A 14,929-nucleotide genomic window follows, 5' to 3' on the forward strand; every position below is an offset into this window, starting at 1 on the left:
GCATGTTTGACTAAGAAACAGAAGAAAACAGCAGAAGGTGGCTGTAAAAGCTCAGATGCAGTAAGCATATTCCCTCTCCATGTTTTTATATTGTTTTATATTCCCTCTCCCAGGTTTTTATTTTAATCTTTGAAATGAGACTTGAAAGTCATCTACTTTTCTTTTTTCCTCTAGCTCTAAAAGAAGAGCTCTTTATCACTTCAACATAACATTGCTGCCATACAGTCTTGAAGAAGGAAGGATTGAAGGTGAACAATGAGTATTTTGTGTGTGGGGGCACAGGGTGAATGTTGAAGGGAAGAGCATCTTTTTCTCTTCTCTAGCAGTCTTAGTGGACACTGGGTTTAGAAATCATTTCACTGACTTTTTTATAGAGTATTATTCAAGTAGACATAAAACCTGACTTGGAGATCACACAAAGGCTTGACTGGCGAGACCCTTTGCGCTGACCTCTAGAGGAGAAAGGAGTCCATGTTTCAACAACTCTACATCTAAACTATGTGCTCCTGCACCTTCTTCAAGAGGAACAGCACCCCACTGCTTCAAGTGACAAAGGTATATCCATACAGAAGTTCTAAATCAGGACCTGGTTTTGTTCCACAGGAAGGATAGGACTAGCCAGGTTTAATTCCCTGTAGTTTTCTTTAATCCATTTGATATCCATTCTGCTTCCACACTGTCCTGCATTCAAGAGCTGTCCCAAGAGGAACTCAGCTAATTTTCAGGGGAACATTGTCTAGACATGAAATGAGGTTCTGCAGTTACTGTGCAGTCCTGCCAACACGTCTCCATGACAGTGGCATGGACAGAACTACTATGCTATCTTTACAAGCAGAGTTGAGAATATGCCATGAAGGTGTGGGCCTTCAGGCATGCCTACACCACGGTGGCAGAAATGACTCTGAGAGAGACATATCCAGAAGTCAATGCCAGATGGTTTCCTCAGCTAGGTTTGTTAAAGGTCTGCACGGACAGTTTATCCTATTCTGCAGGCATGCAGAGGACATGTAGTCTTATTTCCCCCCTATCTTTATGAACAAGAAAAACAAAGTCAATTGAACTGACTCACCACACCACAGCTTTTCAGATGAGCTTTCCAGACCAAGCCCCAACAAAACACAGACTTTAAGGAATTTCTTTAGTGATGCCTGTTATATGAAAGAGCTGCAGAAGTTTAACCACACTTAGTGGAGAACAAACGCTCTGTGGGTCTAAACATGCTGGTATCAAGGAAGAAAGGTGGGCTTAAAAGATTTAATTATCTTTATGAAGATAAACAGTGAAAATCTAGGCAGACAGAACATTGCTTCAAGTCATCAGTGTCTACAGAACCACTTTACCAAGGAAGTGATGCCAGACTGACCTGGCAGAAATTCCAGCTCTTCTCACAAGAGGAAACTGCACAATACTGCTTTGGGGCCAGGCAGCACACAGAGATGCAGCAAGGTCTGGGGACTAACAACAGAGATACAAAGCAGCAGATGGTCAAACCAGGTGTAAGAGAGAGCGGCCTGGGTGGGAAGCTCCGCTGCAGGAGCCTGTCCTGATCCAGCCCTCCTCCAACCAGAGTGGTTGCCAAAGGCATAGAGCTACTGGTTTCCTCTGGGCTGCAAGTGCCACAAAACAGGGCTCTGATGTGTGTGGGAGAGCTGCTGTAGGAGCAGGCACAGCGACAGGGCTGCTTCATGTGTGAGCTGGTGTTGAGACCAGTGCATGTGTTCATCCTCTCTTCTCCTCTTCCTGTGCCAAGGCCAATGTTACAGCTGGCTGCTACACAGACCATGCAAGAGCCTCAGCACAGCTCACTAAGTGTACCTACAAAGATGCAATCACTGTGACTCGTTATTTTAAGTACTGTGTCCTATTGAAAAGCCTTTCTGGTGTGGAAGAAAAATAAAACTCCCAGATGAGTGTTAACTTTCCCAAACAGGCAGGGGTCCAGCTGTGCTTCTGTCAGCCTTCCTGGAGATGTATCTATTGACAAATTGTATTACTCTGTGCTCTCTGTAGCATTTCACTGGGGTTTAACTGGGCTGTACCCTGCTCTATGAACAGCTGCAAATTCTTAACATGGTGACGTGCACTGGTGCTGCTGTGTACAGTGTGGTCAAAATTCACTCAGATTTTCATATCAGAGACACACGGACAACACAACACAACACAATCACATTAAATCTGCCTCTACTGCACTTACTTTCCTTCATTCCTAACAGATGCACACAGGCACACACACTTTTCAAGATAAAAAAACATGAAGCCAGCATGACCTCTGCTGACAGCAATCCTTCCAAGTGTCTCCTCTGCAGCTATACAAACATACAAGCTCCGTCTTTCTGCAAAATTAACTTCATAAAAACCAAAACTGCACATTAGTTAGACTTGTGACGCACCACAAGTACAGACTAACCACAGAAAAGAGTGAAAGTTTTCATTTATTGTTTGATTCACAAAATGCTCAAATAAATATTATCTGAATTGAAATGAAGATTCTGGGATTCCCATCTTGAATGCTGCAGAATATGAGACAGCTCAGCCACACAGTTAGGGCCTGTTGCCTAGGAACTCTTGGATAGAGGATGAAGATCTGTAGGCAGCATATGAGAGACAGGCTGTCCAGCACTTGCTGAGGCCATGCCCATACTGCCCTTTGCTGATCAACATTTTGGTTTTAGTCTCTAACAGTACATTTCAAAGTAGGCAAGACTCCAAATTTTCTCCCCTCTGTAATTCAGGGGAAAATGCAGTTCCCCATCAATATACAGACATCCATTGCCTTTCCTCTGATGATTATATGTGGGCTGTGTAAGGCTCCTAAGTTCATGTCTTTGCTTTAGTCTTGGGAGGAACTTAACAAGCTGGCTCTGCCCCAGCAAATGCACAGACATATCTTTAATGTTTAGAAACTATGACATTATTCACATGCTTAACTTCCAAGGACATGCCTCTGTGCTGTGCTGGAACGAGGCCAGGGTACTCAACACTTGCCAGGGTTGAATCTTTGATCATAGTGCACACTTCACTTTGTATCAAAACAGGCTGGCTTCTTTTAAACAAATGCAGGGTTTGACATTTTGTTTACTCACATTTTTATCTGCAAATTTTAAGGTATTTATATTTTTTACTCTTAATCACCTATTAAATGCTTTCTGTTTCTTTTCCACTAGGAGACTTTAAACACCCATTTTTCTTAATAATTTGTCTATTTCTCTGTAATTTGTCTATTAATAATTCAGGAACAAAGTCTGAATGACGCCAAATAAAAATTATGCTAATGTATGATGCCTTTTTTACACCAACATGGAAGCAAGATAGTTACATATCATAAGCAACTGCCACAACATATTCGTTGTGCAAACACAACATGACAGAGCAAGTAATTTCGAATTATTTGTACCATGGAATGCAGATGAGCAGGCAGAGCCTATGTGGGAAAATAGCACATGTGCAACAAAGATGACAGAAAACACAGCACCAGGAAAGGAGAGGAAATTACATGGCAAAGTATTAGGAAAAGATATTAACCATTAAGGTAGCTGGGGAAACTGGAGATTAGAACAACAATTTTATTATCTGAGAGATGAACATGGGTGGGGAAGAAACCAGACAAAATTAATAGAGTTAAGTAAGCAGAACTGGAGAGGTTTTTCCTACATTACAGGAACAATGCAGGAGAGAACACCACTGTGGAACAGACGAACAGCCTGGGCATGACTTGAATAGTGTGGGCAACATGATGATAAAAGAAAAAGCGCCCAGGGAAGCAGGCTAAGCTATAATCCTGTACATACTGTACACTCAAAAATGCCCCTCAAGAGTTGTGAGTTCCTAGTGTGCAGGATTATTATACTATAACAAGAAAAATATTTTAGAGAGCTAACAGTGGATAGCGGGCAGACAAGGTCCAGAACATAACTTAAAAAACTGCAGAAGGTATTTTCAGTATGAAGCAAACAGAAAGCTGGTTTAAGATTTCTACAGAGGCAGGGTAGGATGCTGGTATTATTGAGATCTGGTGCAGAAACAAGCGCCTTACATCCTGACCAGGCTCTTACACCTTGACCAGCTGCAGTCTGCAAAGTTCCAGACAGCAAGAAATCACAGGAATAGTAGATAGGGACATGCAAAAATGCTCTGGCAAAATAATATGGTCACTGATACAGAAGAATGCAGATAAGAGCAACCTAAGGACTACAGAGCTGTGAGCTGTAGAAGATGAAAGTTTTTGGGGCCAACTGCAGAATTGCCCTTGCTTTGTCAGCTCTGCTGCATGGCATCTGGAACAGGGAAACTGTAATTAAAGGGAAATGCCAAGTAAAAACAAAACAGCATCATACTGGAGTAAAGCAATATCAACTGGAGCCAGAAGACAATGGAATCACAGCAGACAGGGAAAATAAGGAACCAAAGCAGTCAAAGACTAGATAGCTGAGGTGTCTCTGCCTAGAAGCATTTCCCCAAGACTGAATTGAGAAAGAAGGAAGCTGAAAACCTTAATTAAGAATGCACCAGTACCTGCGTCCGGAACATTAAGCTTCTTTCTTTGCTTAAATTTGCTGACAATTTTGTGGAATAAGTTCTTTTTCTGAGACTGGAATGAACCTACAGACAACATTAATAATACATACTTTTAATCAGAAGCTTGAAAAAGAGTACAACAGTCACACTATGTACTGCACAACCTCCCCTTCCTGTAATACAAGTTGCCATTTGACAGGGAAACACAAAACCTGACCTTCTGCCTGAAGGGACTGTGGAGGCTTTCAGCAAGCTGTGGTTCAATCCACCACCTCCTCCCCATGTTTAAGTGCATACAATGCATTTTGGGGAATGAAACCCTTAGGAAAGCCTAGCCATACAATAAAACAGGGGATTTTCTTGCTTACTTAAAGATATACTCTCTTTTGCATGTATACTGGGCTTGGCTGGCAGGAAGTAAACTTAACAGCACTGGAAACACACCCATGGTTTAGTTACTGCTGAGCAGTGTTTACAGATCATCAAGATCTCTCTCATTCTGGCACTCCAGGAATTAGGCTGAAGGTGCTCAAGAGGCTGGGAGGGGACATAGTTGGGACAGCTGACCCACATGGGCCAAGAGGCATTTTGCACCATACTCAGCACAAAACTGTGTTGGGGAAAGTATTTTTTAAAGTTGTCCATTGCTCAGGTTCTGGCTGGACATCAGTTTGCTAGTAGTGAGTGCTGGCTTTGGCATTACTTGTTTCCTCCCTCCAACTTATGAAACTGTCTTCTTCTTGATCCAGTGTAATAGTTTTGCAAAACTACTACACCCACGAAGTATTTTTCCTTGTTTTTGCCCTTCCTATTATCTTCCATATCCCACTGTAGGAGGGAGCAACAGGGTGGAAACATACTTACCAGTCAGGACCAACCCACCAAAGGATGCAAGAGCTACAGCTGCCTTTCTGGTGACCAGAAATGAGATATACTAAGTGCAAAAGTTAAAGCCTCCAGAGGAGGGAGGTGAGGTTAAGTCCAGCTCATGGTATCGTTCCTACTTTGTCCGTGGAGTCTTTACTAGGAGCAGTCAGAAGACATCTTGTGTGACATTGGACCACAAAATATGCCACTATCAGATGTCATCAAGAAGTTAGCCTTTGCTGCATTAGGGAAGCAGTCAGTGATATAACAGCAACACAGGCATAAGAGATGCATAATCTCCACAATGCAAAGCAAATTTTAGGGAGTTTACAGAAACTGAACTTCAAAATCTTATTTCCAAAGATGCAGTGGACAAGCAATTCTTCAGACTAGTTCAGAACAGACCAGCCCAAACAGAAATGAGATGCTATGCACACGACATGATTTACAGCCTAACAAGCAGGTGTCCTTCCCATCTCTAGCTCACCTATAACAAGATTCTACCCACCACAAATACTGGCCTTTTCCACTCCTCCTCATCCTTAAAAGTAACCAGACACACACACTGGCTACTGGGACACAACTGCAACCCTACAGGAAATGTGCAATCAGGGTAAATCTACTTATACATCCGCAATTTGCCATCTTAGACTCCATATGCAAAGAAAAAAAAACAGTTAAGTGTGTAGCACATGGAAGAAGTATTTAGTCTTATGAAGTGAAAGCCATTCACAGATACTAGGCTGTCTCATTGTCCTAGGTTACAATACAGAGATGTATTCTCTTCCCATCCTCAAAAGCTGTTGAAGTCAGGAGCATTGTTTTTCCTTATCTCCTGCTAATGGGCCCATCAATGCCTTTCCATATGACTCAGAGATAAATCCCTCCAGGAGCCATTTCTGTTTAATGGACCCACCACATGACTCATAGAACAATATCAGCCCATTGTGAGATGCTCTGCCCAGCAGGGAGGAGCTAAGCATCCCCACCTGGATATAATCTGGGGTTTGGGACAGAGCAGTCAGTCCACTGGATTCCCAGAGGAACAGCCATCTTTTCCACTGGATCTTCAGAGGAAGACTACATCCTTTCTACAGGATCACTACTCCAAAAGAACCACATCTGCCAGTCCAGGAGGACTGAAGCCACCAATCCAACTGGACTGCTACCAACACCCTGGCCAACAGGGTGTCTGTCAGGTTGTATTCTGACTTCGTAAGTGTTTTTTTCTTTTCTATTTTTGCATGTATTATGGTTTTCCTTTTCCTTTTTCCTAATAAATTGTATTTCTGACTTAGAGTCTCTCACTGGTTTCGATTTCAAACCAGAACATTGATAAATACTGAAAATTACTGAGAGAAAGCTAAAATCCAGACAGAGGCAGGCATAGAAACTTTAGCATCTTGCCCTTGTTGGATTTGTGGCTCACTGCTACTTCTTTTTCAATATAGAAAAAAGTAAAACTTTGGAGAAAGATTAATAAACTTCCAAAAATCTAGAAGCTAAACAACAAACCAAATAAAGTCCAAGCAAGAGATCATCTTGGGCAACATCACCTTGAACGTGAACAGCCTTACTAGAACCTGTACAGGTAACACTTGAAAGTACAATAGAAGAGGCCATATTCACTCAAACTTACTGAAGTGTTGTTCTGTAAGTTTTACAAGAGTTTCCTGAGTATCGCAGAGGACTAGTCTAGCGTCAGAGCAACAAAAATGTAAAACAAGGAATGAAAAAGCTCGGAGAGCTTGAGCAAAAGCCTAAGTGAAGGAACTAAGCTTTTCTTGATACCAAGCTCAGATACTTCATCCACATCAACAGAAACAAGTCTTTCCACCAGTTCCACAAGAAGACAGAGGTACGTAACTACATGATCCTTGTGACATTTCTGTTATTATTATTCTTTACTTAGCTGATCAGTGATTTTTTTCAGATGCTTGGAAGAAGCAATACGTTACATATCACCCATGTCTCAATTTCTACATCTCAACCTGCACCATACAAACCACTTCAATCACTATGACAGACAGTGAGCCAGTGTCAGCAACTCTAAGCAGAATAACTGAGATGAAAAACAGAAGATGACAAGCACTGCACACAGGGGGAAACCTGTGTCTTTCATCTCTTTTTTTCCCCACATCAAAGGCACCTTTGTCATCAGCCTGTATCTGCAAAATGCCATTTTCCCATATGGAAAATCCAAGGAATTTAGTAGAGTCAAAAGAAAATCTGCCCTGCAGTAAGGAAACCTTCTATTTCCTTCCCTTTTAGCTCGTGTGAGCTCATGCCCAGTGACAGTGAGACAGTGCCCAGTGACACTTAGAATAACCTTTGGCCATAAATGCATTGAAAGAGAAGACGGGCTAATAGCTAAATAAGTCAACAGTTCATACTTGGACTTAACAATGTAAATCTGACTCCACAAGAAACTTCATCCACACCCTTTGCCTTAACAGTCACCATGCTGGAGTTGACAGGATGCCTGGCTGGGCTACACCTGTTTCATGGGGACAACAGGCAAGTATTCCAAGACTTTGAACAAATGCCACTTGTGAACATTCAATCCAGAGAAAACCCATGACTGAAAAAACTAACCTATAAGTCTTGCTGTTAGGCAATGGACCCTAGATGTGCCTTGCTATAGAAAGCTGAAAAAAACCTTTTCATTTTAGTTTACTTGACATTGTTGTACAGCCATCAACTAATCTTGCTCTGTTGGAAATGTTCTATACGGTTATTCCTCTCCCTAGCACTTCAGAAATTGCCACAGGATTTAATCCCTTGCTTGTCTATAGAGTTCACTGAGGCCAGTGGGGATTCTTCCTGGGAATACTTGTTATGGCCAGTGGCAGCTGCCTGGGGAAGCAGCAGGCAAGAAAATGAACCATAACTGCACTTCCTCCAAATTTTTTGGCATAGGCCCTCTTTGCTGTCATAAACTTCCCTGTTTTAAAGGATCTGATCAAATAGAGGACGCTTCAATAAGATCCTAACAAAATCAGGACAAACAGTTTGTACATTTCTGCATCTCTCAGAGGAAGGCACTGTATTTTTAGGTCATGATCCTTGGAACATTACAGCACAAAATCTCCAAGCATCTGAATGCTTTGAACCAAGCCAAAAAAACCCCAGAGCTAAGACCAAGAGGAATGCCACAAAGCAGCATCCGTTTTAAGCTGATGTTTTATTTCTAGTCCTAGAGGCCACCGACAAAAAAGCCAAAAAAAAAAAAAAGTAGACAATCTCTTCCCCAAATAAAAGCACACTGTGCATTCCCCTCTTTGCCTTCCCAAAATGAAAGCTTTAGTGCAGTGCTTGGTGTATAAGTGAGCATTTCTTCAAAGTACAAAGCAGAAATAATGACTCTGCCTGTTGCTCACTTTTGCATACAAGCATATTAGTGACTCACTGCAGACAGCTGACTTCTGCATGGTGGGATGTTTTGGCACATTTGCCATTGGAAAGAAGGAAAAAAAAAAAGGAAACAGTCACAGCTCCAGTAAATGTCGCAGCAGGCCATCTGCATGGATTCAGTAGAGCTGTATTCTTCAGCCATTTTGTGGCATTATTATTGTATGTGCACATTCCCAGTTCAGAACACTTGATGTGGATTTTAACAAAGCTTTATAGCTTGTTCAGTCCTATTTCAATTGAAGAAAGACCCCCAGTCTGAATTCTGCTCAGTGGGAGCAGAATTCAGACAATTTGGAAACTCTGGGGAAAAAAAAGTGCCTCTCATTCAAGAAAAGGTTCAAATTTTCCTTCATACATGTGGATGGGAAACACCTTTCATGTTACAGGGTTCCTCACACGTTTTTATGTGAAGGAACTGGCTGAAGTGTGGACTGGACATGACAAGCACAACAGAAGTAGTCAGTGGGCACTGCCCTACTGATTTTCCAGAGCAGGAAAACATCCTGACAAATCTGGTTTGTGGTTAGGTAGCAGATCAAGCCTGTTGTAGGTATAGGCTAGTGACATTTGATAGAGAATCAATCCAGCACAAAATAAAAGTTAAAGCATACAGTTACATTCGGGGGTGGGGTGCAGAGAAACACCCCAAACCCAACAAACAAAAACATTTCTCTGTTTTTATTCACCCAGCATCCTGAGGAAGGTATATAGTGCAGCACTCTAACATATTTTCTAAATTTTACATGTTCAGTAGACACTGTAGACTTCAAAAAATTAAGTAGTTATCTGTGCTGAGTGAAAATGAGTAGATAGTTTAAGATCCTGCACACAGTCCTTCAGAAAAAGCAGCATATCATCTCAAGGAGTGTTTACTTAAACATATCCCTACTGATTTTTATTAGTTATTTGGAAACACCCAGAGGCTGAAAACACTTGTAGACACTATTTGTGCTGATCAACTCTTCTAATTACCAGGCAGAGACACACCCAAGGTAAAGCCTCACAGCAGAAACAGCTCCAGACAACACAGTAGTGCAGAGAAGTGTGAAGCTAAGGTCTCCCACATCCACACACAGTCACACCCATAAAATTATATTGACCCTTCATGGTTCATGCCCATTGCATAAAAATGCTTCTTTTGCTTGATTCTAATGGTGTAAAAAAGCAGGACAATTTAGAAGACCCATAACCACACCAAACCAAGCTCTATTATTTTGCATGATATGCCAGTTTCATTTCCTGCAGTACTTGCAGTAGCCTAGCACACACATCTGCTTGTGCTATACTTTTGGAGACCAGGGCTCTCTAAGAGTCTTTATATTCATCCCACTTCACCAGACAACAGCACAACAAGACTGTCAGCACGTCACAAGACTCAGCTTAATAAATGTTTGCCTCAACTGGAACAAACCTTACTTACTAAGCTAGTAAGCTCACCTATATTCACTTTTAGGTCAGATAATTTCAAATCCACAACTCACATCCTAGTTTTACACATCCTAAGAAAATAAAACACATTTAAAATTGACCTACTGCCATCAAATATTTACTTTTTAGCAATCCCTCTTTTCCTGAAGAAAAATGGTTTGCTGGGAAGTTTTTCAACTACCTCTTGAGAGCTGACTCAATCTTGCTTTTCAGGGACTCGGAATGACTGCCACAAAACTGTCAGCTTGCCCAGCTTAAGTGTGTGAATTCAACATTCACTGGAATTAGGAGCAGGTATCACTAGCTCTGTCTGGATTTAAGTTTGGGGCTGTGGTTAGATGTTCACTACAGAAGGAGCAGTGTTACTATCCAATATTCCTGCCCTGGGGCTGCTTGTTGCAACCCCACAGCTCAGTTGGTGGAAAAGTTCATGTGACTGTTTACCATCTGCTCAGTGCAAAGTCAGCTGGCTTAATTTAAAGAGCCCTTATTGTCAGCCAGAGGCAAATGCTCCATGACTGTCTCTGCAGGGCTGTGCCAAAGCTACTCATATCAGGCTTGTAACCAGCCTGCAGTTATGTGTTTGACCTTCCCTTGAGACAAGGCTGAATATATTCCAAAGCTCTTTTAAGTGATGCTAACAAAGATAAAAACTAAACTCTCCTTTGGGTATGAACCTACCCAAAAGCAGAATGCAGTTCTGGACTACCTGGCTTGAGGCAGAATTCTAGCTCACCTTTCCCAAACAACACAGGGCCTGCAGAATTTTTAAATATACAGACACCTGAACAGGTAAATACTGTAGTGAGAAATCCAGTGAGCTGCTACAACTTCAATTGCTAGATCACTGTAGTTGAGGAGGTTTTCTTCCCAACAGATCTTGCTTAATTACCAGTGTGTTATCATGCTGTAAAGTAATTAATTCATGCTCATTTAAGAAGTTCTTTCAAATACTTATCATAAAACAAAATTAAAGGCAGCTGAAGTCAGAACTAGCTTGGTATTAGCACAAGTCTAATTTTGCAAAGTGGCTGTTCCACATCTAATTACAAAAATCAATACCAAAACTGGCATGCACTAGAAAAGAACAGCTGTTCAATCCTGCACACTGTAATGTGATTATTTGTGAAGCATTCAAAAGGCACAGATCTAATCCAGGGTCACCTGGCTAAAACAGCCATATTAGATCTTAAAACCTGTCACTCAGTGGAACTACCATTGTTGCAGAAAAGAAAACCAACTTCACATTGCAAACTGTGCCTGATGAGGATCCTTTTGAGCATCCTTTTGTCTTGTGGAATTACTGGTATATAATTCCTTCATTTTGTGATGCTTCTATACTGTATATTTGCATCAGTATTTCTGCCACAGTATAAAAGTAGTTTTACCCTACCACACTGTTACTTCTCTACCACCTCTGTGTCACAGGTTTCCTGTATTAAAAAAATAGCCAAGTGTGTCAGGAGTTTCTCCCTCCATGAGCCTCAGCAATGGAGCTGGGTATGGAATTGTTTTTCATGTCCTCTAACTTTTTTTTAATCACATCAGGACATTTTTGCTCAAAACTTATGACAGAACTATAATCTTGATAGAAGAAAAATTCCAGACGTTTCATTCAAACATCTCTGATATCTTATGTTTTAATTTACAGACACTAAAATTACAGTGAAATTAAAACTAGGCTTAGAAAATATAACCTTTGATCATATGCCCTTTTTCCCCATTTTCTCCTGGGAAAACTTGTCAAATTCACTTACCTCACAAATACTCATGTTTTTGAAAACCTTTCTTGCTATGAGAAATACCTTTAGTGTACAAACTCTACCCAGTTCTACTTATCATGAAAACCAGGAATCAAGATTGAAAATAATCAGCCTGAAAAACTAAACCAGATGAGAACCAACTAACTTCAGTGCTAGGTAATTCTTTGACTTCAGACTTTCCATAGGTAACAGTGAAGTAAGAATGCATAAATTCCTGAGCTTGTAACCGCACTGCCATTGCTTAAGAACTTCCTGCACATGGCAACTTACCTTTGTTGGATTTTGGTAGTTCACATGAGCCACTTCCAATCTTTCGCTTTTTCCTCGAAACAGATGAATTTTTCCTGTCAAAGGTAATAGGACTGTATTGAGGAAGGCTGTTGAATTTCTTTGCAAATTCTTCTTCCAATTTTGCTAAGCTAAATGGGAAACAAAACCATTCAAATTAAATGTAACTTTCTGGAGAAAAAATATATTGTTTAAGAGCATGTCTGTATACACACACACCTTTCTACACAGAGAGAGGGGAAAATCAGGTAAATTCACACACTGTAAACACCAAACCAGTATATATTAATCCAGCTTTGGAATGAGAATGTGCATTTCTGCTTCTGCATTTGTAACAGTGCAAATTGATTACCTTAGTAGCATATGTTAAAATTAGAAAAAAAATAATCAATGTCATACTGGTGACATTTAGCTCTGTTTGCTGCACAGATTTGTAGATTTGTCTGTTCTGTGAGGGGAGTGAACAAAGACATTAAAACCAATAAATAAACCAATGAAATAACTTCACATAAAAGTTCTTACACCAGAATGAAAACAGCATTTCAAACCAGAAGCAGAATGTCAAACTAATCAATCTCCTGTGGATATTCTGAAACATGAAGCATTGGGGTGGGAATTAGTTTTGTATTTGTTCTGCGTGATTAGATCTTCTCCCCTCATATTTCATTTGCTGTGAGATGAAAAATGTTACTAGCTTATGCTTTCATGAAAGCCAACACGCCTCATACTGCAGCCTAACCTGAATGACTGTCAGCAGATTAACTACAACTGAAGAAATCCACAGACAAGGTATGATTGTTCATAATAGCCAGAAGAAAACAAAGCACTCAAAAGAGGATGGCACAGCATTTCCAGCTGTAATGACTACACTGGCTTGCATAAGCACTCTGTTCCTGCAAGTTTTTCCAGCCAGGCAGAAGTAGAAACTATGTTTTAGTAAAAGGCAAGCACACAGTTAGGCAGGTTATAAATAGCACTGTCAATGACAGAGGAACAATGACATCTTCCACTTGTTTTTAATTCTCCTTGCTATGAAAAACCTCAACTTGACAGAAGTTGGCATGACTGTTGGAAGGATAGCCCTTTATACACTTGGAAGTATCACAAGAAACATGGTACTTCTCTATGCTTTCTGAAGCAGCACTTCAAACAAATTGCATTCTGAAAGTTTTGGTACACATGAAGATACCTCATTTTTTCTCTGTAATTATTACTTCTCTCAGGAAGCAATTTTCCATCTTAAAATACAGCCTTGGCTCTTTGCAGACCAGGTGCATGGTGGGATTTGTTTGTTTGTGTACGTGTTTTATTTTGGTTTTAAATCACGAAGGTCTCTTACGTCAGTAGTGCTTGGTACTGCTACCTTTTTCTCTTCCACATGGATGTTCCCTGACAACCAAAAAACCATCTGATTTTCTGCTCTGACTCAGCTCCTCTCCCACTGTCTGTTCCCACCTGCCTCAGCTCCTGCCCTGAGGGCATGAGGGGCTGCAGCTCTAATTGGGAAGGCCAAACCTCATTTGACAGTGGATGAGCTGCCATCCTTGCTAGTAATTTATAACTTCTGTGACATGCAGGCATGCAATGGGGAGTGCTGCTATCTCTATGTCAGCGATTAATTATTTAAAGAAATAAAAAATAATCCACACCGTGGAATTTTAAGAGCCTCTCAGAAGCCTGGTTAGACATGTGGAGCTGAGCTGAGGTGTTCATGCTGCACAGCCTAGTTCTGCCAGGAGACACAGGCAGGTAGAGCCCTGCTTGGCAAAGGAGTGGGGAAAGCACATCTCACCCAGACCATCAGGGAAATATGGGAAGCTACTGATGGGGAAGGTAGGACACAGGGAAAATTATGAAAATGATGTCATTCTGAAGGGGTGAGGACCCTTTCACCAATGCATGTAAAAAATGAGGCTGAAATGTGATGCTGAAGGGAGCAGAGGGAGTTAAGTGGGGCAGGCAGAGGTAAAACCAGCTCTTCAAGTAGCCAGAAGATCAGGTAATGCAATGAAAAGGGATACTGGATACCTTCTCCAGCACTTATGCTTCACACATTCTTAATTCTGCCTTTACAGAGTTCACTAAATAATATTCATTAATGATGCAACTGAATAAAGATGAGAGATTGGAAATACATATTTTCTCATCCAGCCAGCTAATGAGGGTAGCGTTGAATGAATGATTTAGACAATTTTCCTAGGTACTTTTTGAATAAATAATTTACAACTACTTTTTTTATGCTACAAGATGTGATGAGCTTTCCCACCATTATGTGGGAAAATTTTTCAATCTTTCAACTTAAAATATATCCAAAACTTATACAAAACTCTAAAAATACAAAGTGTTCCATTTTTTCTTAACTAATTCTTCTTGACTATTCCAATAAACAAGACTTGGGGATTTCCACTGATTTAATATCTTTGCTGAAAGTGAGCTGCAATTAGATGTCACATAAACTAGGTTGTGAAAAGGGTACTGCAAACCTGCAAAACCAAACATATTATAATTTTAAGCATGCAACATGGAAAACCTCCCCCTTTTAAATACATTTTCTCATCTGCAAGATTTGCAAGCCCCAGATTTAACTACTACCCCTGCAACTAAATAAATCTGCAATACTCTGACAAAAATCATTACTTGTATACTAGAAAAGT

The 14,929-nt window shown here is 40.7% G+C and overlaps 1 protein-coding gene across 9 annotated transcripts in view; it reads right to left on the minus strand.

The window, feature by feature from the left end:
* Nucleotides 1-14,929, minus strand: part of BBX (BBX high mobility group box domain containing) — a 150,091-nt gene that overhangs the window by 24,482 nt on the left and 110,680 nt on the right. For 6 of the 9 annotated variants that reach the window (XM_071433500.1, XM_071433495.1, XM_071433492.1 and 3 more), the window contains 2 exons: nucleotides 12,258-12,406; nucleotides 4,513-4,599 (listed from right to left, as the gene is read on the minus strand). In XM_071433500.1, coding sequence (XP_071289601.1) covers nucleotides 4,513-4,599; nucleotides 12,258-12,406 — 236 coding nt within the window. The remainder of the gene's footprint in view (nucleotides 1-4,512; nucleotides 4,600-12,257; nucleotides 12,407-14,929) is intronic. The other 3 variants (XM_071433494.1, XM_071433497.1, XM_071433496.1) reach the window with 3 other exon arrangements.

Source organism: Agelaius tricolor, unplaced genomic scaffold (genome assembly GCF_023055355.1).
Source record: "Agelaius tricolor isolate 1412-34295 unplaced genomic scaffold, bAgeTri1.0.p SCAF_9, whole genome shotgun sequence".
NCBI classification, from domain to species: Eukaryota; Metazoa; Chordata; class Aves; order Passeriformes; family Icteridae; genus Agelaius; species Agelaius tricolor.